This window comes from Erpetoichthys calabaricus, chromosome 6 (genome assembly GCF_900747795.2).
Source record: "Erpetoichthys calabaricus chromosome 6, fErpCal1.3, whole genome shotgun sequence".
Lineage (NCBI taxonomy): Eukaryota > Metazoa > Chordata > Cladistia > Polypteriformes > Polypteridae > Erpetoichthys > Erpetoichthys calabaricus.
Window position 1 is genome coordinate 207,958,359 of NC_041399.2, and position 27,172 is coordinate 207,985,530.

At 39.0% G+C, this 27,172-nt stretch overlaps 1 protein-coding gene across 9 annotated transcripts in view; it reads left to right on the plus strand.

Annotated features, from left to right (window-relative positions):
* LOC114653838 (rho GTPase-activating protein 21-like) overlaps nucleotides 1–27,172 on the plus strand; it is a 406,130-nt gene that overhangs the window by 370,074 nt on the left and 8,884 nt on the right. For 8 of the 9 annotated variants that reach the window (XM_028804387.2, XM_051928939.1, XM_051928940.1 and 5 more), the window contains 12 exons: nucleotides 3,172–3,297; nucleotides 9,492–9,791; nucleotides 10,736–10,800; nucleotides 10,882–11,030; nucleotides 14,825–14,967; nucleotides 17,755–17,910; nucleotides 18,046–18,124; nucleotides 21,444–21,517; nucleotides 21,621–21,710; nucleotides 24,887–25,012; nucleotides 25,112–25,153; nucleotides 25,344–25,479. In XM_028804387.2, coding sequence (XP_028660220.2) covers nucleotides 3,172–3,297; nucleotides 9,492–9,791; nucleotides 10,736–10,800; nucleotides 10,882–11,030; nucleotides 14,825–14,967; nucleotides 17,755–17,910; nucleotides 18,046–18,124; nucleotides 21,444–21,517; nucleotides 21,621–21,710; nucleotides 24,887–25,012; nucleotides 25,112–25,153; nucleotides 25,344–25,479 — 1,486 coding nt within the window. The remainder of the gene's footprint in view (nucleotides 1–3,171; nucleotides 3,298–9,491; nucleotides 9,792–10,735; nucleotides 10,801–10,881; nucleotides 11,031–14,824; nucleotides 14,968–17,754; nucleotides 17,911–18,045; nucleotides 18,125–21,443; nucleotides 21,518–21,620; nucleotides 21,711–24,886; nucleotides 25,013–25,111; nucleotides 25,154–25,343; nucleotides 25,480–27,172) is intronic. The other variant, XM_051928938.1, reaches the window with a different exon arrangement.

Genomic DNA, 27,172 nt, shown 5'->3' on the forward strand with positions numbered 1-27,172 from the left:
AAGGCAGGAACCAATCCCAGGCAGGGTGCCAACCCACCGCAGGACACACACAAACACACCCACACACCAAGCACACGCTAGGGCCAATTTAGAATCGCCAATCCACCTAACCTGCATGTCTTTGGACTGTGGGAGGAAACCGGAGTGCCCGGAGGAAACCCACGCAGACACGGGGAGAACATGCAAACTCCATGCAGGGAGGACCCGGGAAGTGAACCCAGGTCTCCTACCTGCAAGGCAGCAGCGCTACCACTGTGCCGCCCCCTTAAATAACATACTTAAGTCAAATATCATTGTAAGAGAATTAACAATAGGGCTGCACAGTTAAGACATCAATTCAATATCACACTCCATGAAAGTAAAGAGGCAAAGGTGGTGGCGGCAGGCATTCTTCAGTAAGTGAGAAGGTGCTAGGGAAAGAAAACAAAATGAGGCACCAATTTCTCTCAACTTCATTTTTGGTTTATTTTTGACTTCTGCCTGTTTGAGTACATTAGCAAAATGTGAATTATGTTGTGGTGTAAGTGCCCAAACAAGAATAATATATTGTGCTGAATGAAAGTGGAGCAGCGTTGTACCCAAAATTCTAATAATGGCACAAGGAAATGCCGCATTGATTTGCCTAACTGTGCAGAAGATATCTCACAACTCAAAAAAAGGGCAATAAATAAAACCACTTGTAACTCAAATCCTTGCATCACAGGGGGGATGAGTTGGTGTTTGCAGATTTACATAGATATGGTAAATATGAACAGCATCCACCATAATAAATGGATAAGTGTCTGTCTGTGTGTCTGTCCAATTGCTGCGTCGCTGTCATTCCAGCAGATGGTTCATCACAAACACTTTTAGTAATAAAACACACTGTGCTTGTCATTCCAATAGATGGCACATCACAAACATTAACATGATTTTTATTAATCCCATACTGAATAGCATGTAACAGAGAAATGTTTATTGTATGGTGCACTGCAAACATTGATGTTGAGGTCTACATTGGTTACTTAGATTTCAACCAGTCTTTGACGGTTAGCACAGACAGTGTTTGCATATTTCTCTTCCCTTCATCAATCTGTGCAGCATCACTTATGATACCCACGCCACATAGAGCATGTTTCGTGTTTGTGGACTGGGTAATGTGTATTAGCTATTTTCCCATGCATACATGCCATGAGCATGTCCGCTCTATATCTGGTATTGATTATCTATCAATTGGCAAATAGTTCTTGTCAGCACAAAAGCTATAATAATACGATGCGACCTCCCTATCGGCCCTTGAGTATGCTCTGTTTCTATGAACTGGTGGCTATTTCCACTTAACCCCATAACCTCATTACCTTCCTGTCAGTGGCAATTTCCACAAACATGTCAACTTCCTTTTATTGTGGGTTCAGTTGTGAAGGCTACTGTGCACAATGCTTTCATTTTGGAGGATGACTGCATTCATAGAGCGCCCTTCCTCCAAAGTCTCACTTTTGCATAATTAAATTGCATGCACACTCATGAAGGAATGCACCGATAAGTGTTTGGGACATTTTAAAATTGTAAGACTGATATTCGGCCACATCCGCTCAATTTAATTTGTCATAATCGAATGCATCAAACACCTTTTGAACAATAACAGTGGGACCTGTTTTGTATAAAGTGGCAAATCATCACAAAAAGTCAAAATCCATAGTAGGATTCCATACTACATAAAGAAACACGATCCAGAACAGTGAAGGTTGAGAATTTATGTGGATCGTGGCACTGGAATTATATGAGACTGTGACTTATGTGACCTTGCAGTGTTAATTTAACCCATAGAACTGAAATATTGCAGTGAAAGGGGCAGTTTAAAGTTCCAAATGCAAAGGTTTTACAATATGCATTGTGGAACTAGCCCCGGACACAGACAGGCAGACATGATAGTTTTGCTCCACCACACGTTTATTTACAACACCTATTATTTACAAATGTCCATAAGTGCTCCACAAACCCCAGTCTTCCCCAAAGTCCAGGCCAACCACTCTGCCTCTTCAGACCGCCTCCTTCTCTCTTTCTCCAACCTTGTCCTCTTCCACCTGACTCCAGCCTTGAATGAAGGGAGGCGGCCCCTTTTATCCATACCCGGATGTGCTCCAGGTGTGCACCGGCAATCTTCCACCCGACACGTTCCAGTGTGGCGGAAGTGCCGTCTGTCTCCCCGGAAGCACTCCGGGTGTTCCCTCTCTTCTTCACCCCAGTACTTCCTGGTGTGGCGGAAGTGCTGGGGTCCAGGGTCCATCAGGCATGGGGACACCCCCTGGCGCTGACCACGGGCCCCTACGGGGTTGAGCTTCTAAGCCCTATACCCATGGCCCCCAATACAACCAGGGCGGTCGCCCCTCATGGTCTGGAGGAGGCATGAGCCCTCCTCCTGTCTCCCTGGGCGTCCCGGCCGGGTAGGAATCCCAGCCGGGTGCCACAGCATGTATGTGATCTTTACTAGGTGCAATGAAGACATCATTGTTTATTATCCAAAAAAGGTTTTTCTTTTATAAAAGTAAAAGTTAATAAGCTGCTTATGTTGCCTTTCACATATTAAAAATAAAAAGCTTATCCAGACTAAACTCCATAACCTTTTTGGTTCCAAATTTATATTTGAAAGTGATTTACCTTTAGAGAATGCACCTCCAAAGCATAACAAGGCTGTAGAATAAATTAAACATTTCTAATGCAAGATGCCTTTTTAATAGACAAAAGGGCTGCAGAGATCAGGGCAGGATATCACAGTAGCTCAGTGTTGGCCCCCACACAGTAACACAGAGTGAATGCAAAGAGCTCAACACCAACACTGAACAATCTCAGTCCCGCCACTGCCGCTTCAATAGAGCCATGACTGCATTTCATTGGTATGCTCTCCTTGCAGCTGCATAGTCCCAGTCTGCACTGCGAGAAGTTGAAGGTTCACAGCCTGCACAGTCGTGGTTTCCAGCAAGGAAACTTTAGCACATTACAGAAGAGTAACGGGGCCTACTTGCCTCCGTTTCTTCCTGAACTGTGGGCCCTCAAAAGACTGGAGGAACATGGGAAGTATGTCTTTGGTAAAGGAGGAGTGGCACAGTCAGTTTGTAAACGTTTCTCTTTGGTGATTACACGCTCTTGTATGGATTTTAAACAAGAGTCTGCTTTTTTGTTTTTCTTCTTAAGGCTCTCGATGGCCAAAAATCCACAGAAGACTCTGGTTCCAGAAGGAATTCCTCATTAGACGTCTTCAGCGATGCAACAAAAGAGGGTTGGCTCCACTTTCGGCAGCTCAACACAGAAAAGACCAAGGTACAGGATTTTAAGTATTGATTATGTTGTTAAAAACTGGCTGCTAGGCTTTGTGTTTGTTTCATTATTCCTTCCTCCTCATCCTCATGTTTTATACAAATATATAAAATGTGAACTTTCTAACTTAGCAAAAAAAATGTTGGCATTATGGCTTTCTTACACATTCTTGTTTGCATGGTAAACATAAATTCTACTGTTTGTTTGAGGACCTTGTGTTTCAGTTCTGTTATGCTTCATAGAGAATATTTACTAAATCTAGGCAGCTGTACTGTTAAATTAAGCAAAATTCATAAATGAATACATATGAGTAGTACACTACACGTAACATATAGAACTTTGGTCTTCCTCATTCTGTTGCACTTGAACTTTTTTTCCCAGCATTTTCAAGAGAAAAGAAAGTTAGCATTCTATTCTGTTTACTGAAAGCCGTTACAGTGCTTTGGCCTTGTGATAAACAAATTCCTTTTATGCGGCTTTCACAGAATGTAAATGAGGATTTTTCTCCCACTCCTACTAATTTGGATTTATAGCTCATAGAAAGACGCTGGCAATAGCATAACAGTCATTTGCTTGTCAGGTGGAAGTCTGTGGCATTTTTAAAACTGATGTTAGTGGGCATTGTATTGTAGTTGTGGTTTCAGTTAATCTCTTCACATTTTATGATATATTACTGGCATGTGCATACTTCGTTGAAAACATCAATCTATTAATTAATTGTTAAGGATATTTAGTTTGAGTTCAGCTCTGATCTTGTATAATTTTCTTGACGTCAAATAAGCAGACTGAAATTTTTGATAAACAACATGTAACTTGTGGGATGTTGTTTTATATCCATGATGTTAGATTCTTATCCTAAATGGCCAGTTTACTTTTAGACAACTGTTTAATTAAAATCAATAATTTATCTAATAATTTTGCAATATGTTGAAGATTACAGTTCAATATAATTTTAAATACACATGAAATTCTGCAATGGACTGGCACATTATTACCGATGCCAATTGCTTATCCTCAACCTAATTGGAATAAGTGTGTTTAAGTCCTGGAATAGCAATTACATAAGAAGAACTGATCAGTAAGCAGAAGCTTGTTCCGGTAATTTAAATAGTTATTATTTATTTTCTTAAGTTTGAGCTTGGTTTGTAAAAGATTAGCATTGTTTGTGTATCAGTTTGGGGCTTTTGATGTTTGTGATCAGGCTTGTGATGCAGGCTGTCATTTTAAACATTCAAAGCAACATCTCATGTAGTGCCATGCTCATGAACGACATGCCTTTCTTCAAAGATATTAGTGGAAATAAAGCTACTGCTGTTGTGTTTCCATTCACAGCTGACAGACCTGATGTTTTGTTGTCCTCATAAAGGAATCAAGCGAAAGTCCAAGTAATATTAAAGAAATTGGAACAAATTTTGACGAGAAAAGGACATGAAACCCTGTAACTGAATGGAAATTCACTATAAAAATAATTTACATTTAGAAAGTGCTTGTCTCACTACTGATAGTACTTTATATGGACAGAGGAGAACCACTTCTCCACCAATGTGTAGCACCCACCTGGATGATATGACGGCAGCCATTATTGCACCAGTATGCTCACCACACATTTATGTGGTGAAGGTGTGAGAGAGATAGTTAGCCAGTTAAAGAACGGGAATGATTAAGTGACCAGAATGGATGAGGCCATGATGGGCAATTTAGCCAGGACAGCAGGAATACTCTAGTCTTTTTTCGAAAGATGCCCAGAGATCTTTAATGATCACAGAGAGTCAGGACCTCAGTTTCATATCTCATCTGAAGTAAACTACCATATTTACAACAGTGTCCCCATCACTGCACTGGGGCATAGAGATCCACCACAGGGTATGCACCCCTTGCTGGTCTCGCCAAAAGCCTTTAACACTAGAATTACCAAAGCCTATGAAAGAAACTTGTAAATCCGGCCCACCTTAAATCCCTTCGCACCTCTCCGTCAGCGTCTTTTGTCTTGTAAATGTGCCGATCAAGACAAGCAGCAAGCAGCCTACTATTCCATCCCCCCTCCGCCACAGAACGGGCCAAAAGTTCTCCCAGTTCCTGCCTTGATTATCTGGGAGTGAAGTGCTGGAAATAATAGGCCGTTATTTGGAACACATGCATTTCATGTGTGTTCCATTTCTACAATAATCTGTGTAAGCACCGTTAAAACAGAAACAGTTTTCATATTTTAGTAATAAATGGCAAAATGTAGACATAAACTATATGATGTGTAAAGCCTGAAGTCCAAAGATCAAATCAACACTTTCACAAAAGGTTCAACGATGATGAAACCGCTTCCATGGTGCAGTGGTAAGAATTGTTGACTTGTAATTAAGAGTCTCCTGGTTCGATCCTGACTGTTTCGTATATTTACCATTTTGAGTAGTGAGCTGCTCTTATTGTTAATATTATACAATTAAAACATACATTTGATTTGCGTCTGTAACAGCCAGTGTACATTTATAGTACTTGTAAAAGTTAGCGGGTTTTTTTTTTTTTTCTTTCACTTTTATTCTGTCAGTCACAATCACAGTATGCCTCCCCCCAGGGATCTGATGCTGTTATTTTTATTTGAAACTGGGAATAACTGTAGTTGCGAGTGGTGTTTTGAGACAATCGAACTGGAAGTTCTCTGATCTGGATGGATAAAAGCTGACACACAAATGCTGGTAAATCTGCCGCCTTTGTATCTCACCGTCACTTGATTTTTTTAATTTTTTTTTTTATTCAGTTTTATTGAGTCTTCCTGCTTATGCTGAATTAGTATGTACCTTATGGTCCATGAAGTCAAAGCCGTACTGACAAACAGAGACATAGGTATTTACAGTAATCCCTCCTCCATTGCGGGGGTTGCATTCCAGAGCCACCCGCAAAATAAGAAAATCCGCGAAGTAGAAACCATATGTTTATATGGTTATTTTTAGATTGTCATGCTTGGGTCACAGATTTGCGCAGAAACACAGGAGGTTGTAGAGAGACAGGAACGTTATTCAAACACTGCAAACAAACATTTGTCTCTTTTTCAAAAGTTTAAACTGTGCTCCATGACAAGACAGAGATGACAGTTCCATCTCACAATTAAAAGAATGCAAACATATCTTCCTCTTCAAAGGAGTGCGTGTCAGGAGTAGATAATGTCAGACAGATAGAGAGAAGAAAGCAAACAAATCAATAGGGCTGTTTGGCTTTTAAGTATGCGAAGCACCGCGGCACAAAGCTGTTGAAGGCGGCAACTCACACCCCCTCCGTCAGGAGCAGAGAGAGAGAGAGAGAGACAGAGTTTGTTTTTCAGTCAAAAATCAATACGTGCCCTTCGAGCTTTTAAGTATGCGAAGCACTGTGCAGCATGTCGTTTCAGGAAGCAGCTGCACAAAAGATAGCAACGTGAAGATAATCTTTCAGCATTTTTAGACAAGCGTCCGTATCGTCTAGGTGTGCGAACAGCCCCCCTGCTCAATCCCCCTACGTCAGGATCAGAGAAAGTCTGTGCAAGAGAGAGAGAAAAGTAAGCAATCTAGCTTCTCAGCCATCTGCCAATAGCGTCCCTTGTATGAAATCAACTGGGCAAGCCAACTGAGGAAGCATGTATCAGAAATTAAAAGACCCATTGTCCGCAGAAATCCGCGAACCAGCAAAAAATCCGCGATATATATTTAAATATGCTTACATATAAAATCCGCGATGGAGTGAAGCCGCGAAAGGCGAAGCGCGATATAGCGAGGGATCACTGTATATGATATTTGGAATTATTCATTTTATGACCTGTATAGTACATTTCGGAAAACATTGTGGCACTGATGCAACATTATTCATATTATTCATATCCATTCGCATACCATCTTGCAGTTGTAATCAGTGACCGCGTGTTTTTTTTTCCCCCCGATCTCCACATTTTGGTGCATGGTGGTGTTTCTTTTGTACTGCTGGACATGCAGAGGAAAGAATAGTACAGAGAGGTCAGTTCCGCACTATATGCAATCATCAAATTCAAATGTTAACAGTTCACACACACCCAAAAACTGGGCTTTTTACAGAAGCTCTTTAAAATAAGTAAATACATAAATAGGTAAATAAATATACACAGACTTTGGTCGAACAAAGAATCAAATTAAAAAGAAAGAAAACTTCTGACTTGGCTCTCCCAGTGAGATACTGTATAGACCAGGGGTGGGCAAAGTCATTCCTGGAGGGCCGCAGTGGCTGCAGGTTTTTGTTCCAACCCAATTGCTTAATAAGAAGCACTTATTGCTCTAGAAACACTTCTGCTTCATTTTAGTTATCTCCCTCATTAAGATTTTGAACCCTTATTGTGTATATAAGTCTTAAACAGCTGCATTCTCGGTTTTTAATTGCTCCTTATTAGCAATAAAATGCAAATGACAAAAGAAACCAGCAGTTATCCATTTTGCTTGTTACTCTTTACACCTGTGTGTATTTATCATGCACTATTTGGTTTAATTAAATACTTGGAAGGAAAGAGAAGAGAAAAAAGTGAAGGATTGAGAATTACCCATCCATTTTACACTTCAAAGTATTTGGATGATGTTTGGAAAAAAATCTAGGATATGAGAATGACTTGACATAGCAGAGTTAAAGCACTAACAAACCATGAAATGTAATTATTGGCAAGGATTGTTTTCTAACTAAGCAACTGGGTTGGAACAAAAACCTGCGGCCCTCCAGGAATGACTTTGCCCACCCCTGATATAGACACATTGCTGTTGGTATAAAGGAGTCCCCGGTTGTGTTTCTTGACATATTTCTGCTGAATGATTCATTGTCTGAAAGTCCTCAGTGTTGATGTGTCACAGAGAGGATGTGCAGCATTGTTCATAATGGCAATCAATTTTGTTATAATTCTCTCCTCCTCTTGTAACTCTAGGGGGTTCAGACTGTATCCTATAACTGAGCCTGCCCTCTTAATGAGCTTTTTGATTTGGTGGGCCTGTCTTGAAGTGATGTTATAGTAGAAGGTCAACTGTAACATTAGACACTAGAGCACATTTTAAAGGAGTTAAACAGCTGTTGCATACCTGTAATAATTTAAGCTACATCCACCTGTTCTAAACTAAATTTAACTGTGTGTGTGTAAATGATTAAGAAAGCTTGGGTGCATTTCGGCCATATTTACATTAGGTATGATATAAAATAAGCAACCAATTGCGGCAGAGTGAATGGAGCAATGTGATTTTTAGATGCATATATGTGCAAACTCCATTCAGTAAAAAGTTATCTTGTTTGGATGTGTTAGCCTAATAATTATGGCAGTTTTGTTTACTGCATTGTAGAATTGAAGGCCCTGTGCCATTTCAGGACAGTGAAGTATGACAGCACAAGGTTGCCAGTTTAATTTCCATCAATAACTGTTTGACAGCGAATGAGTCATTTCTCTTGATAGTGTTCACTTTAGATAGATAGATAGATAGATAGATAGATAGATAGATAGATAGATAGATAGATAGATAGATACTTTATTAATCCCAATGGGAAATTCACATTCTTCAGCAGCAGCATACTGATACAATAAATAATATTAAATTAAAGAATGATAACAATGCAGGTGAAAAACAGACAATAACTTTGTATAATGTTGAATGTTAACGTTTACCCCTCTGGGTGGAATTAAAGAGTCGCATAGTTTGAGGGAGAAACGATCTCCTCAATCTGTCAGTGGAGCAGGACAGTGACAGCAGTCTGTCGCTGAAGCTGCTCTTCTGTCTGGAGATGATACTATTAAGTGGATGCAGTGGATTCTCCATAATTGATAGGAGCCTGCTGAGCGCCCTTCGCTCTGCCACAGATGTCAGACTGTCCAGCTCCATGCCAACAATAGAGCTTGCCTTCCTCACTAGTTTGTCCAGACGTGAGGCGTCTTTCCTCTTAATGCTGCCTCCCCAGCACACCACCGCGTAGAAGAGGGCGCTCGCCACAACTGTCTGATAGAATTTGAATTTGCATTGAAATAAGACATTGGTTAAATCTGGTGTAAGATAAAGTCATATGCTAATACAAAATAAAAAGTAAATAATGCAGGTGTGACTGCTTAGCATATAAGTAAGATAAACCCTTAAAACTTTCAAGGGTCCTACATGTACTTCAGGTTTTAGTTGAGGCCTTCTATTGTCATGTATTTTTCACATCTGTCTGGTTAAACGATTTACTGAACTTTTTAATTGCAGCGTGTTGGTGGGAGCATGAGGCCGTGGAAACACATGTATGCTGTACTCAGGGGGCCATCGCTCTATCTTTACAAAGATAAGAAGGATCTTCTGACACAAGGATCTGCTCCCACTGAAGAAGATCAGCAGATAATCAGCATCAAAGCCTGTCTGATTGATATCTCCTACAGTGACACTAAGCGGAAAAATGTGCTGAGGCTCACCACCTCGGACTGCGAATATCTCTTCCAGGCTGAGGATCGGGAGGATATGCTGTCATGGATTAGGGTCATACAGGAGAACAGTAATTTAGATGAAGAGGTATGGATCTTAATCTCATGTATTTGGAAGTTAGTACTCTGCCCAGATTTTACAAATTTTTAATGTTGTAAGAAACACCACATGTGAATTTTTATGTAATCAATGTGGCTCTTGTGGACGGGTGAAGAATTGCAGGGAGAGTCCCAAAGGCACTGGGATGTCAATGAGGTTGCCCCTTTTAATTCTCAAATAATATAACTTGGAATCGGTGCTCAAGGGTCCAAAATAAAAACAAAGTAAAGCAGCCTTCCTGGCTTTGCGGAAAGGTTTGGCTTTTTGAGCGCAGCTCTGTCCTTTTACAAAATCCGGGACCAAATGAGATGTGAACATCAGGAGGTGTTTGGACCTTTATAGCCCTTTGGCTGAAAGGTGCGGGATTACTTTCCCTCAAGGGGCGTCTTCTCGCTGCTGAAGAGGAGGATAAAAAAAAAAATGTTAACAACAACAACAGTGCCCCCGCTCAATCCAATGGGTATTGCATACCTGGGATGAGCTGGGAAGGTGTCCCTCTGATCCCCATGTGTGACACTCCTTTTGCTTTATTTAATTTTCACTAATTTTCTTTGATCCCTTATAACTAATGTCGGAGCATTTTCTTGTTCTGTTCTCCACGTATATTTGCATACATTTCACGCTCTTTTGACGATACAACCTAATGAATTGAATTGAGACTTCTAAAGGTTGAGTATTTATTTGCATTTTCCTCTTTAAACCTTTTTTAGCCAGATTTTTAGATAGATAGTACTTTCCCTAACTTTAACAATAAACCAAACTGACAATTTTGACCTTGTTGAATTTTTATTTACTATATGTGCTTCCTTATATTTCTCTACTAAGGTTGTTTTGTAGATGATGCGGGTGAGATAATGAGAAGATGAGGTTGGAGAATGTTGTGTTAATGCTGTCACCACAATATGTATGTGTTTTTTCTTTTCTTTTCTCAGAGTGCAGGTGTAACTAGTACAGATCTAATAAGCAAAAAGATAAAGGAGTACAATACAATACTGAGGTAAGAGGTAGGAATTACATTTTTAACTCCAGGTTTTCTACACTTAATTGGTATTAACACTAGATCTGACTATTTACTCAGTTCTTCCAGCAGTAAAACTGAGCCATCCCCCAAAACCCCCCGGCAGTCGCTCAGCATTAGACAAACGTTACTTGGAACTAAAGGAGAACCAAAGGCCCATAGTCCACACTCGCCAAAGCAGGATTCAGAACGCAAGCTCCTAAGCAAAGGTGGGTATTTTTCCTTGAACTAAAATATAACATCTTCCTTCTATGTGTCCTTCTTTTAAAGGTATAATTAATTCTTCATTTTATATGTTGAAAAACTCATCTGTAGATTATGATTATATACAGTAGATGTTTGTAAGGGTAAAAGTGACATGAAGTTAAATTGTTCAGGGATGTGAAGAGTTATGGACTGTCTGTGTAGAGTTTTCACCTTCTCCACCATGACTTTACATGTTTTCTTATAGTATTTTGATCTCATCCTACTTGCCAAAGTTATGGAGGTTAATTTGACTGGTAGTAAACGTAAGTGTGCCATGTGTTGGACTGGCTTTGATCCAAGGTTTCTATCTTCTATCAAGTGTTTCCTCAGAGAGGTGTCGTGGCGCTCTGTGCCTACACTTGGTGAGGGTCGCTTTGCAAGAATAAAGTAATTTGTACTGTTGTGTTGTATTTCTGAAGTGGCCATGTTAGATTGGCCATTGAGCTTTGTGAAGGGGATTACTTGTGTTCTGTTTTGTGTGTTTTATTTACTTTATTTTTTGACATCCATTGCATGGCTAACCTACCTGGAAGGGGCATCTCCCTCTCTCTGAATTGCCTTTCCCAATATTTTTTCCCCTGCAAGGAGTTTTTACTTGTTTTATTATGGAATCAAGACTGGGGGATGGTTGGTATGGACTGTCACTAAAACAGGGCTTGTTAAAGTGTACTAAGGCATTCCTTATATGTTTTTCCTCTATTCTAGCAATAAATGGTTATTATTGTTACTGATTGGGTCTAGCTTCTGAAAACAAGTTCAGAATTTGACGTAACTTATGGCTTATCTGTCAACACAATTATGCCTGAAGGGATTAGCTGTGTGTTAGAACTGTGTCCGACAGACACCGGGAAAGCCCTTGAATTTTCCCACCCGGCCTACCTAAGTACAGTATGCACATTCTTCTGTGCTCTCTCTTTATATAATGGGGCAATTAAACCAATTTAAAATGTAGCCCCTTTTTGATTTTTAACAAGTTAAATTCCAAGCAGAGGCCCACCAGTTTTCTAGGCAGCGCTGGAATTGTCAGCTTTCAGTGTATTGTACAGTATTTCTTCAAATCTTCTACATTTTCATTTCATTCTGCTGTCACAGAAACAGAAGAAAATGACATTGTGACTATGGATGGTGTCGTACAAGAGCAGTGCGTCTTATATTTTTATTTTTGAGTAATATTTGTAAATGGAATTGTGGTTTGTGCAAAGGTAGAGACATGCTGCAGAAATCATCCATCATACCCAAACTGCTGGGATAATTCTCTTCTTTAGTCAAATCGGAGCCTCATTATAAAATGCCTAGTTTACTGTCACGTTTCTCATAACAAAACCACAGCTTTTTTGATTGAGAGGATTTTGTGTTTTTTGGCAGGGTAATTTTCATTAATTTTCTTTATAGTTGAGGAATTAACTTTTTAGATCACACTTTATACCTTAATCTAAAGCCTTGGTGATTTGAAAATAGAATAACCTTTCTGAGGATGCTTGCGATTCTGTCTAGAGAACTGAGCATCTACCGACATATTGAACTAATTCCAGTGCCTAGTAATTAATGAATCATTTCTTCACTTGCTGGTAGTTCAAATGAGTGCATCACAGAATCAATTCCCTACACACCTGGTGTCTCCAAAGTGAGGCTTTGTGATTCATCAATTTGACTTGTTATTGCAGTAATTTATGGGAAAGGTTACTAGTTTAAGGCAGTTGAGGATATATGACACATTTGGAATAAAAACAAAACATTTTTTGATTTTGATTGGTGGATCTTGAGAAGAGATCAGAATGAACTCTGCCAATTCTAAATTTTGAGTTGATCCTAAAGCAATTTCTTTAGTTCAAGAAAAGATTGAGCAAAAAATAAAACTGACATCATTAATATTTACAGCAGGATGTCAACTGGAAGAAGCATTCAAAAGTAACATCGCAGGAGTAATCATTAGGCGCTTTCCCACCACAGGAACTTTTTCTTTCAGGAACCAGGGATTTTTTCGAAACTCCGGAACCTTTATAGCATTCCCACCGCAGGAACTTGTACCAGTAACTACAAATGATCCAACTCCAGGGTTTATACTTTTTGTTCAACCAGGAACTATTATGAGTGGGGCTTGAATTGTGCTGATGGATGAACCATAAATACTGGCACTATCTTACAAATCTGTTAGTAATTTGGACTTTGGAGAATTACTGGTGAAGACTAATCAACGTACTTCATATTACTCTTCATAGACACCTCCCTGGTGCGCTGTGCCATTTCCAAGCTATAAATCAACCACCCCAACCCCCAGATATGAGGTTGTGATAAAATTCACATCACTCTTCATAGCCACCTCCCTGGTGGACCATGCCATAGACCACATCAAAGCAATAATCTCCTCTATGAAGTCTGGGATGCTTTGAATTAATAAGGTGGTGGATCCCCCCATAAACTCCCGATCGTGACATATTTCACATGGTATCACTCTACATAGCTGTCTCCCTGGTGCACTGCATCAAAGCAAACATCTCCCTGGTGAAGTTGGGATCACTCTGAAGCAATAAGGTGCAGGGTTTCCTCTGTGAACTCCTCAACGTGCCTCACTTAGGAGTGGTGGCTCTCTGAGGCTAAGGATCTGTGCTGGTATCTCAAATCCTGCTACTGCCAGACGGGAACCTTCTCCATTAGGCCCTTGAGCTAGGTCCTTGACCAGAAAATTGCTTCAGGAGCACTGTACAATGGCTGACCCTGCACTCTGACACCTCCAATGGTCATGCAAAAAGACAATTCCCCCTCAGGGATTAATAAAGTGTTCTAAATATTACAAATATTACAAAATACCAAATACATAGCACCACATTACAGCTCATGTGGTACGGTGAGAATGCAAATTATGATAGTAGCCAGGAACCACAAGTGACCCAGGACCTACATCATACAGGAGCTGATTGGTTCCTGTAGTTGGAAAACACCTATTATCCACACAGAAGTAGCTGACCTAGCTGCTACAGCCTTAACCTGTGTGTGATGTGCATAGGCGTCCCGAATATTTGCAACTTTATCTGCAGGCAGAATTATTTCCTTTTTCTAATGTGCTCTGGGGGAAAAATAAAGCAGTACTTTGAGAATACATTTAACAAACTTCTCATTGGGCAGACACTCTAGAATGGATGACTATATGATTCTTGGTTACATGGCAGAAAACTTGTCTTCTCAACACTGGAAATGTGAATTACTTGCTGGAAAGAAATTTAAAGTGGATCTACTTTTTTAGATTTTCGTTTTTTTTCCAGTATAGCCTTGTTCATATCAAGGATGGTCGGTTTGTGTGCATATAAGCATTTAAGATATTTTAATATTCAATTTTCCTGCACTTCTCTTCACAGGTTTTTCAAGGCAATCTTTTTTATTTGACTTTTAATTTAGGATTTTGTGAAAGATGCACTATGAAATAGAGATGGATTATCATTATCTCACATACCGCATGCTAATAGAATTGTGGCAAATAAGAAAATCTTTTCTATGATAAACACTTGTAATTTGTTAATTATCTCCTAAGGAATGTATTAGAGGTTGTCAGTTGGGGAAAAGATGAGCACAAATGTTTATTTGCCTTGTTAATTATTAGTTAAATCATAGGGGGAAAAAAACAGTTGACTGCATGTATCATTCTTGTCACTTGTTTCTTTCCATCGTAATGTAATGCTATGTCTAGAGGATGTATGCTTTGCTGTAGGCATGTTCTGTATGATTAGAAGAGCCCTAAGGATCATGTTTTGCCTGGTTTTAGATGACACAAGTCCACCAAAGGACAAAGGCACCTGGCGCAAAGGTATCCCTAGTCTGGTGAGAAAAACCTTTGAGAAGAAGCCTCCACCTGGTGTGACGTTTGGAGTTCGGCTTGATGACTGTCCTCCAGCACTTACAAACAAAGTAAGTGTGCTTCTTAAAAAGTCTTACCTATCCAGAGAGAGTGTTTGAGCTAGCTGTGGATTACTGATTTGGCCGATGCCTTGTCCACAAAACTGCCAGGACTTCTTCCTCCTCCACTCCTCCAATTCCAGCTGCAGGTTTACATTGTGGGGGCAATGGATGGATGGTTGATTTCATAGAATTTTTGCATAGGGTTAATGTTTAAAAAAACAAAATAGAAACGATGACCATTCACATTCATCCTTCTCCATAAAAACAGAGATATAATGGAATGTTTTTCATCTGGTAGTTTATATTAATGATATCTTTAGCCTGTAATATCTATATCTTTTTTCTTTCGGTCATTCCCATTTAGGGGTTGCCACAGCGGATTACCTGTCTCTGTCTATCCCCGTCTTTTACATCATTTTCTGCCATACCAACTGCCTTCATGTTCTCCCTCACCACATCATAAATCTCTTCTTTGGCCTTCCTCTTTTCCTCTTGCCTGGTGGTTCCATCCTCACATTCTTTTTGTGATGTACCCCTCCCCCCATCTCTCCTCTGCACGTGCCCAAACCATCTCAATCTCGTCTCTCTCACTTGGTCACCAAACCGTTGGAACTGTTTTGTCCATCTAATATACTCATTCCTAATTCTGTCTACCCTCATTACTCCAAGCAAAAATTCAACTCTGCCACTTCCTTCTCTGCCTCCTGTCTTTTCATCAGCAACACCTTCTTCAAACCATACCACATACCTGGTCTCACTACCATTTTATAGACCTTCCTTTTCACTCTTGCGGGTACTCTTCTATCACAAATCACTCCTGCCACTCTTCTCCACCCAGTCCATCCTGCCTGCACTCTCTTCTTCACCTCTCTGCTAGATTCTCCGTTGCTTTGGACTGTTGAGCCCAAGTATTTAATTTCTTCTACCTTCATCACCTCTTCTCTTTGCAGTTGCACCCTTCCACCACCTTCCCTCTCATTCACACACATGTGCTCCATCTTACTCCTACTGACTTTCATGCCCCTTCTCTCCAGTGGGTACCTCCACCTCTCCAGGTTTGCCTCAACCTGCTGTCTACTCTCACTACGGATCACGATGGTCATCTGCGAACATCATTGTCCATGGAGACTCCGGTCTGACCTCATCTGTCAACCTGTCCATCACCATTGCAAACAGGAAAGGGCTTAGAGCTGATCCTTGATGTTATCCCACTCTCACCTTGAACCAGGCTGTCATTCCTACTGTACACCTCACTGCAGTCACACTCACATATATACTGCACCAACCTCACATACTTTTCTGCTACTCCTGACTTCCTCATACAGTACCGTAACTCCTCTCTTGGCACCCTGTTATATGCTTTCTCCAAGTCCACAAACAAGCAATTTCTTCTGACCTTCTCTGTACTACTCCATCCCCAGCCTGTAATATAGTGTTTAGTAATAATCCCAACTTGCTCAATTTCTTTTAACATTTTTATTATAATATTTATTAAACAGATAGTATATGATACATATGTATATATACTGTACATTTACAGTATGGATACACGCACACACACACTGTCAATGTCTTTTCTGTTTTTTTCTCTTCACTCTGTACCCCTCAGACTACAAATATAACAACAGGCCATGTCGCTTGCAGAAATTCTCAGATAATTCTGGACTTATGGGGTATATTGATAAGGGGGATGTGAGAGAAGAGAGGAGTCAGGGGGAGATCTTTGAGAATTGTCTGCAACTTAACATCAGCAAGACCAAGGAACTGGTTATTGACTTTCACTACACCAAAAAGCCTCTGGTCTGGTCACCTTTCAGGGATTGGATGTAGTGGCGGTGCTCTCCTTATAAGTACTTGGGGATCCACATCAATGACAGGTTGGACTGGTCTGAGAAGACGAGGTACTATATAAGAAAGTGCAGAGCAGGCTCTTTTTCCTATGGAGGCTGTGTTCCTTTAATGTGGGAGGCGACATCCTTATAATAATAATAATTCATTACATTTATATAGCACTTTTCTCAGTACTCAAAGTGCACATCCTTCACATTAGAACAATCTAGACCAGAATTCAGCCCAACAAAGCTCGCCAGGCCTAGCCACTTATTTCTTCCAGAAAAACATCAAGTTGAGTTTTGAAAGTCCCTAAAGTCTTACTGTCTACCACACTACTTGGTAGTTTATTCTATCTTCTATTCTATCTTACATCTGTGATGGCCAGTGTGCTAGGCTGTAATATCACTTCAAGAGAAGACTACCAAATCAGCAAGCTAATTAATAGGGTAAGCTCAGTTCTGGGCCACTGGAGGTAGTAAAGGAGGAGTGAATGAAGATAAAACCTAGTGCCATTTTGACCAATGCTGCACATCCTCTCTCTGACACAACAACACTGAGGACTTTCAGCCAATGAATTATTCAGCAGAAGTACGTCAAAAATGCCACCTGGGCTCCTTTATATTAACAGCAATACACCTGTATAGTGTCTCACTGGGACTGCTATTTAGTCATTCTGGTGTGTGTTCAGAACATAGTGTGGGTTTATATATATTTATTTATCTATCTATTTATGTATTTCAAGTGCTTTTTTCTATAAAGTCAAATGTCCTCCTTGGGACAAGTAAAGATCTATCTGTCAATCTCTGTGTGTATACAACATATTTGTAATGCATTTATATTAAAATTTGCATAGCTGTAAGAGTTACTTGCTTTCCTCAACTGGTAAAAAATAAAAAAAATCATATTTTTAAATTATTTAACAGTATAATATTCAAAAAATTTAAATGTTTTGCTTTTCTCTAGTTTGTGCCTCTAATAGTTGAGATCTGCTGTAATCTGGTGGAGGAAAGAGGTCTAGAATATACAGGGATCTATCGAGTTCCAGGAAACAATGCTGCTATTTCCAATATGCAAGAAGAGCTTAACCGAGGAATGGATGACATTGACATACAGGATGATGTGAGTGCCATTGCTCCATGTTGTTTGCTCAGTGTGTACTGTATATTATAAAATGTTGTTTATGATATATTTTTAATATTTGTTTGTGTACTACACCCTGTGGTGATAATTAATGTTCATTCTATCTGTCTACAGAAATGGAGGGACCTGAATGTTATCAGTAGTTTGCTGAAATCCTTTTTCAGGAAGCTTCCTGAACCCCTTTTCACAAATGGTAAGTTCAGATACCATATTTACTCAGCCTGCAATACTGGAGTACAATGTGTGGCTCTGTTGTAGTTGTAAATTAGAACAAAGACTCTTTGATAAAGCAGCCTTAAAAGCACACAGATCTTTAATATATTTCCCCACTTCACATATTTGGGTAAAAAAATCTGATTATTCTATCTTTAGCTTGAGTAACTGTAAACAAATTCTTAACTTAATTTTTGATCAAAGCCTTAAATTGTTGTTACAGACATTTTTGGATCTTCAAACTAAACTGCTTCCAGTAATTAACTTTAAAGATGATCTACTATGGACTGCTATTTTCATGATATTTCTTCAGGGTTTCGCGTCTAGAATGTGGCTATTCCAAACCATTAAAGCCTTCTTTGATCCCTTCTGTGATATCCTTGTTGTATGGTAGTTTGTTATACAACCCAGTGGCTGCTATTCTCATTTATAATAATGCAAAATAGGAATTTGTCATTTATCATGTTTACATGCACTTCAATAACCCAATTGTTCACCGAAATATGGTTTCTAAAATGCTGTGTGTAAACCATTTTTCCTATTAGAGAAATCAGGTTATTGGCCTCTAAGAAACCTGTTTAACAAAGGTGGATATTTCTGCAAATAATCGTTATGTATCCGTGTAAACCCTTAATCTGGTTACTGTTAAGGATTTTGTCATCTGTGCATGTTACAGTTGTGCTTGAAAGTTTTTGAACCCTTTAGAATTTTCTATATTTCTGCATAAATATGACCTAAAACATCATCAGATTTTCACTCAAGTCCTAAAAGTAGATAAAGAGAAACCGGTTAAACAAATGAGACAAAAATATGATACTTGGTCATTTATTTATTAAGGAAGATGATCGAATATTACATATTTGTGGGTGGCAAAAGTATGTGAACCTTTGCTTTCAGTATCTGGTGTGACCCCCCTTTGCAGCAATAACTGCAACTAAACGTTTCTGGCAACTGTTGATCAGTCCTGCACTCCGGCTTGGAGGAATTTGAGCCCATTCCTCCGTACAGAACAGCTTCAACTCTGGGATGTTGATGTGTTTCCTCACATTAACTGCTCGCTTCAGGTCCTTCCACAACATTTCGATTGGATTAAGGTCATGACTGACTTGGCCATTCCAAAACATGAACTTTATTCTTCTTTAACCATTCTTTGGTAGAACGACTTGTGTGCTTAGAGTCGTCGTCTTGCTGCATGACCCACCTTCTCTTGAGATTCAGTTCGTGGACAGATGTCCTGACATTTTCCTTTAGAATTCTCTGATATAATTCAGAATTCATTGTTCCATCAATGAAGGCAAGCCGTCCTGGCCAATATGCAGTAAAACTGGCCCAAACCATGATACTACCACCACCATGTTTCACAGATGGGATAAGGTTCTTATGCTGGAATGCAGTGTTTTCCTTTCTCCAAATATAACGCTTTTCATTTAAACCAAAAAGTTCTGTTTTGGTCTCATCCGTCCACAAAACATTCTTCCAATAGCCTTCTAGTTTGTCCACATGATGTTTAGCAAACTGCAGACGAGCAGCAATGTTTTTTTTGGAGAGCAGTGGCTTTCTCCTTGCAACCCTGCAATGCACACCATTGTTGTTCAGTGTTCTCCTGATGTTGGACTCATGAACATTAGCCAATGTGAGAGAGGCCTTCAGTTGCTTAGAAGTTACCCTGGGGTCCTTTGTGACCTCGCCAACTATTACACACCTTGCTCTTGGAGTGATCTTTGTGGGTCGACCACTCCTGGGGAGGGTAACAATGGTCCTGAATTTTCTCCATTTGTACACAGTCTGTCTGACTGTGGATTGGTGGAGTCCAAACTCTTTAGAGATGGTTTTGTAACCTTTTCCAGCCTGATGAGCATCAACAGCTCTTTTTGTGAGGTCCTCAGAAATTTCCTTTGTTTGTGCCATGATACACGTCCACAAACGTGTTGTGAAGAGCAGACTTTGATAGATGCCTGTTCTTTAAATAACACAGGGTGCCCACTCACACCTGATTGTCATCCCATTGATTGAAAACACCGGACTTGAATTTCACCTTCAAACTAACTGCTAATCCTAGAGGTTCACATACTTTTGCCACGCACAAATATGTAATATTCAAACATTTTCCTCAATAAATAAATGACCAAGTATAATATTTTTGTCTCGTTTGTTTAACTGGTTTCTCTTTATCTACTTTTAGGACTTGAGTGAAAATCTGATGATGTTTTAGGTCATATTTATGCAGAAATATAGAAAATTCTAAATCCCACTGACTAAAAGACACTGTGTGACCATGAGCAAGTCGCTTGACCTGCTGCTGCAATTTGGAAAACCAAAAGAAATGTAACTAATTGTTTCATAAATGTTGTTGCCTTGGGTAAAGACATCAGCCAAATAAGAAAATATAAAATGTAAATGTCTTTGACAAGTAACCTGGATAGTAAACACGTATTTCAATAAGAAAAAATCCTAAATTAGACAATGAAAGTTAGAATCTTTGCAACTGTTCTTCTAATTTTTGAGGCAGTTTATGACTTGCCGTTAACGCATCCAGATATTCTAGTTAGCACTCCAACGTCTTTGGTTCTTGCTTAAATCTGTACACTTGCTTGACGGATTGGTTTTTATTTCATTTGAAAAATCAATCTAAGGATTGGATTTAGCAGATAATTAGATTTTTTTTCTCTTTGTACAGTGCTCTGGCCTATATTTGTGCCATCTGTTCAGCATGGAGTTATGTATATTGAAATGATTTCAGGATGCAATAGCTGCTTGTGTAACACACAGCCAGTTTCTGTTTCTGGTCACTAAAATACATTCAGCCTCTTTGACTTCATTGTAGCCATTTTATTTTTGTTACAAAAACACCAATGTATGTCGTTTTTGATGAACAATGCTTTTCATCAGTTGATTCTGACCACGTTTGTCCATAACTGAGATGTTAAATAATATAAAATGTCTAGTTTGTGCTGAATTAGTGTTAGCCCTAATTGCTGGTTGAATATTGAATACTGGGGACTTGCAAAATAAATTGGTCATAAAAATTGCATCTAAAATGTGGAAAACAATTGTTGTGTATTGGTATTTTACTTATGTAATTTCAATTCCCAGGTTTTTATTTGTTAATTTTATGCATTGTTGTGTAGTTGGATATCAATAAAAATGTTAAAACACAGTTTATGTATTGTGCAAAGAGCTACACGTTGAACTGTTCTGACTTCACTACCACTCATTATCCTCTTTTGCAATATTCAGATCATTAATTTTCAGTGGATTTTCAGTTCAGTGGTTAATAATCCATGTAATTTATTTTGTAGAAAAATATTCAGATTTTATAGACGCTAACAGAACTGAAGATCCTGTGGAAAGACTTAAGACCCTCAAGAGGCTTGTAAGTTTAGCTGCAGTTACAATTCATGTATTGTTTATGTACATACTGTATTTATTTCCTATTGACTGTAATGTAACTTCAACTTTTATTCTTCTTCTTATAGCTATACGAGTTACCAGAACATCATTTTGAGACGCTCAAGTTTCTTTCTGCCCACTTGAAAACTGTTGCTGAAAACTCTGAAAAAAATAAGGTATACATCTGACTGAACTCTTGAATGTCTGGTTTGTCGACACTATACAATGACAGATAGATACGTAATTAAAAATAAGTGAGTAGATAGTTATATTTTGAACAAAACAACAGTAGTGACAAGTGTAACAAATATACTGTATATAAATTCGCTACTGGGGGCAGATCTGTGGGTAAGGGGGCAGCACAGAATTCAGAGTCCAGACAGTCGAGGGTTAGAAGCTGTTGTAGAACCTCCCAGAAGTGGTTCAGATGCTACAAAACCCTCTTCCAGATAGAAGTGGGACAAAGAGAGATGGTAGGAACATTCCTTCATGGGAAAGGTGCTATTTAAATAAATAAAATGTATTATTATTAGGAAAATTCCTTCACACTGCTGCAAGCTTTATGGATACATCACTTATATAAAGATGTCTTCAATGGAGAGCAGAAAGGACCCAGTGATGTTTTCTGCAGTGTGCACTGTCCATTTTAGGATCTTAAGGTCAGACATACTACAGTATAAAAACACCCCATCCACACCATGAAATACTGTAAAACAAAAGCAGTATCCACAGGATTTATCCTAAACTCGCATAGCTCTGTGATTACACCGAGTGATCCAATGTGAAATTTTAAAGTACCATATATACTCACGGATAAGTTGGGACTTGATTTTATCGTATAACTTCCGGTATTTTATAATGTCAGTCATATAAGTCGAATGCGGAAAACTCATGCTATTGGTACAAGGAATTATAATATGCTAATAATGCCCACCTGAGAGAGTAACCACAGAGCACATGGCCTTTTTTTTTTCTACATGGGTGTGGAAATGCGATGTATCAGCGAGTGCGCCTCTCCTCTTTCTCTCTTGCTCTATTTTGCCCGAATACCCGAACTATTACGAAGTAATGTTTGCACTGATTTGTGTTTTTTGTATCTCACACCCTCATACACTTTTGTCGTAAGATCATCCCTTATCTATGATGGACCGTTCGATCAGAAGAAAATATGAAGCTGGTTTTAAATTAAACATTGTTGAAGTAGCGAAACAAATTGGTCATTGCGCTGCTGCAACAAAATTTGATGCGTCTGAGAAACTGATGCGAGATCTGAGGCAAGAATTTTTTTATTTTTTTTTTTATAAAACATCTTAAGTGTCACATTTTTGAACAGGCCTACAAGTCGGGGTCTGATTTTTTGATCGATTTTTTGGGTTTCAAGACCCGACTTGTACGTGAGCATATACGATAGTCATCCTGTAAAATTTGCATTGTTATGTCCCCACTTCACTGCAAGCAATGTGCATCTGCTTGTCATTTTCAGTTAGTCGAAGGCAAAGGAAGTTTCATAATTTGTAAGAGAATGAAAAAGATATATATTCCATGTGACAGTATCACCTCTTGAGGAAAGTTCATTGGCAAGATGAGTAGCACAGTCACAAACTCCGCACCAAAAGATGTGCCCAGTGCTGGAGTTTGTGACCGTGTGAGGTGTGTATGTTACTGGGACAGATTGTAGTCACTGGCACAAGTTCAATCTTTTATTAAATCACAAGTTATTTTTTTTTTTTTGTAAACTAGGGGGCAAAGCTCCCTGCTCACTTTGCTCGACTATCCCACCCATGCCTAGCCAAAACCCCCGCTAAGGAGATGCGGACGGATCATCTGCTGGCTTGCTGCTGCTACCGAGCTGCGTGTTCTGCTTGTCGTGCTGCGCGTCGATCATTTCAAAGACTGCAGTTGTCCTTTTGTCTCACTGCTTTGTCTCGCGGGACGTCAAAGTGTCTTCCAAGAAGATCCACGTCTCGAACCCAAGTTTTTTTTTATTATAATAGAGAGAGATAACCGGTAGCCATCTTCTTCAATAAAGAGTTCCATTCTATTCAAGATGTTTTGAATAAAAAAAGTTACTTCAGTTAGTTGCATCAGTGTTGTGTTTCATAAAAGAAATTGAAGTGATTATGTAAAAGTTGTACCAGTTTATTTAAATTATATGTCTTGGTAAAATTTAATAATAACACTTTAATTTATTTCCTCAAAAATGCATCTATTACTCATTTCAATATTTTAACAAAGGCGGCTTTTTGGGTCATCATAACACTTGCAAAGCATCAGTAAAGCATCTGCAGTGTGACCGACAAACAAAACTTCACTTTGGAGTGGTCCGAGGTGGCTTAACTGAGACACATTTCTGTTTATTGCACATTTAGTGTAAGACGTGAGAATCCTTCATATTGACCATCATGGTGATATGCCACACTGCACCGAGATAAATAACCCGTCTACTGATGTTTTATAAACGTGATGAAGGCCAAAAGAAGCATTATTTAAGGTCTTGTTACATTAGAGTAATTGAGCAGTTGATGCATTTTTGCAGTAACTAAAATAAAGTGTTACCAATTTAACATATTAATGCAGGTTAGATGCATTGGCGATTTTAAATTGTCCCTAGTGTGTGCTTGTTGTGAGTGTGTGTGTGTGTGTGTGTGTGTGTGTGTGTGTGTGTGTGTGTGTGTGTGTGCGCCCTACCCGGGGTTTGTTTCCTGCCTTGCGCCCTGTGTTGGCTGGGATTGGCTCCAGCAGACCCCCATGACCCTGTAGTCAGGATATAATGGGTTGGATAATGGATGGATGGATGGAAGATTATTTAAAGTTAAACACAGTGGCTTTCGTTATCAGAACATCAAGTGTTGAACTGTAGCCTTTCTGAAAAAGAAACCTTGCAAAAGCATAAATGTATTGTAAAATCGATTAAGCACAAATGCACTGTGTTGTTGAAAGAAAAAAAATCTACTTTTCTGATGGTAAAGGACCAGGTCCCCAGGTCTCCCAACTGCGAGGCAGCAGCGCTACCCACTGCGCCACCGTGCCGCTCGGTAAAGGACCAGATAATAGTTAATATATATTAAATTACTTTTGTAGTATAGTCTTTGACAGTATTTGACGTAGAGTCAAACCTTGTTTGAAGCCACTATATAGCGGCAGTGTTTTGTATGCTGGTTGGACATGCAAGTAAAAATTAGCATTTCCTGTACACGTAACAATATTTACTACTGTTGGTACCATATTAGGAACTAATGAAGCATTACAAGTAAATATTCTTATTAATATGAAATACAAAGACGGAGCATCTCTATAACTTCAGCTAACCTGTCCTCTACTTCTTTGTAAAATGTGTGTTGTTCCCATGCAGATGGAGCCCCGAAATCTGGCAATAGTGTTTGGACCAACACTTGTAAGGACATCAGAAGATAACATGACTCACATGGTCACGCACATGCCAGACCAGTACAAAATAGTTGAAACTCTTATTCAGCATGTAAGTTGGTTGGAGTGCATTGTGTACCCATTGGCTTGTTTGCAGTTCCTCCTCACTGTACTGATTTGTGTTTTGTTCCACTCTCTGTGTATCTTGCAGTATGACTGGTTTTTCACAGAAGAAGGAATTGAAGACCCAATGGTGTGTATTGAAACAACATGTAATGTGCTGAGTTAGAGTGTAGGGGTTCTACCTACTAACTCTAGTAAATTTTTTTTCCAGGTTTTATTCATCCTTCTAAATTATTTAGAATGAAACCGCATTTCTCCTTTGTCCTAAATTCTGAGAATGTGTCATGGGAATTAAGCTTCTTTTTTCCTCCTACTTGTAGACTCCAGTCCAACAAGAATCAGCTGTTGATTCTCAACCTGTACCAAACATCGATCATTTGCTTACCAACATAGGAAGAACGGGTGTGTCCCCTGGCGATGTATCAGGTAACTTCATTGGACCTGATACTCTGTGGGGTGGGTTAAATCAAACTATTACTAACATATTTATTTAGAAGTCTCATTAGTTTGAATTTGGTGACAGTGTTATCTGATATATTTCAGCGTTACAAGACAGTTATTTTTTAAATGTTCAGGCTTCGGGAAGATAAGCACCTTGTATTTGCTTGCCATTGTAATTGTTTTTAGTAATTCAGATACAGTATATTTAAATCATATTTGAGAGTTTTATATCTAAAACTTGGGCCTTGAATTCTTTTTAAGCAGGTGAGGTTAGGTGTAGGGCATTCAAATAATGCTCAGTGTTTGAAATTTATTCCATCATTTTATGTATTTGCCATAATATATTGTCCTATACAAGAATTAATTTTTGCCTTTTGTCATTTTGGACCTTTTTGCTTTGTTTTTCACTTTTCACGTGTCTCTCACCCAAGTTAGAATTTACATTACTACTTTTTTCTTTCTTCTGTCTCTTTCTTTCAGTATTCTGTGAGTGTGAACCTGCCTTCTGTTGCACTAACCCGGCATGTTCTTTCCCAAAAATATGACCCCTTTGTCTCTAGTTTTTCTTGTTGCGTGTCTAAGGGTTATCCAGCATTTACACATACTGATCTTGAAACAGGCCAAGTGGGAGGAGTCTATCACACGGTGATGTCACTGATGGACTCTATGATGTCACTAATGGACAGCTGGAACTGTAGGAAGAAGGAGGATTGTTGCCCCCATTGTAGCTGCCTAGTCTGCAGAAATCCCCGTTTCTTGTAAATGGAATAAAACTTTGCCTTCCGTGGTATACGTTTACCTCTCGGACTATTTCAAATAGACCAATACTACTTTCTTAAAGTCTTTCTGCTGTTTCTTATTATTTCTGAAGCAGACCCTGAGGAGAAATAGCATGGTATGGTGTACCAGTTTTTAACAGTCATGTTAGCATCCATGTGTCTGTAAGGGTGTGGTGGGGGGCTGAGCTTCTCATTGTGAGTACAACCAAATTGTTCAAAAAAAAAAAAAAAAAGACAAATTATTTTTGGTTTCTAAAACTCCAATCTGGCTTCTTTTTGTTTTTTTTTTTTTGTTTTCTGCAAGTCAAATAAGAAATTAGGAGTGCCCTTCTAAGTCTATCCAGTAGATTCCTTTCTGCTAGCCCCTTTCTTCTCCCTGTCATGTCTGGCCGTTACTTCTGCCCCATAATCTGCACTTTTGTATGCGTCATTCAACATTTCATCACAGCCTTTCAATCCTTCATGTTAGATTGGCGACTCTGAAATAAGAAAATAAATATTGATTGTAATTTTTTTTTTGTTTCTATAATTTTATGTTGAGAGTCAGGCTAGCCTTAGTGAAGTGTCAAATAGTCTTTTAAGGAACTTTCTCAATGCATATTTGAATCCCCAGTAAAAAAAAAATATATATATATATATATATACAGTGATCCCCCGCTATATCTATGGTTCAGCTATCGTGCCCCCTCTACATCGCAGATTTATTATTATTACTATTACTAGGGGGCTCTGCCCCCTGCTCACTTCGCTTGCCCAGCCCCTGGGTTTGGTTTACCGGATAAACAACTTAAAAGATTTTATTTTCATGGGAATTGTTATAAATGCATTATTTTCATTTTTACTTTAAAACTTTTGTAAAAACAATATTTTGTCCTTTATTTTGTACCCTGGGTATGGTTAAATCTCTTTCTCGCTGCACTTATAACGCT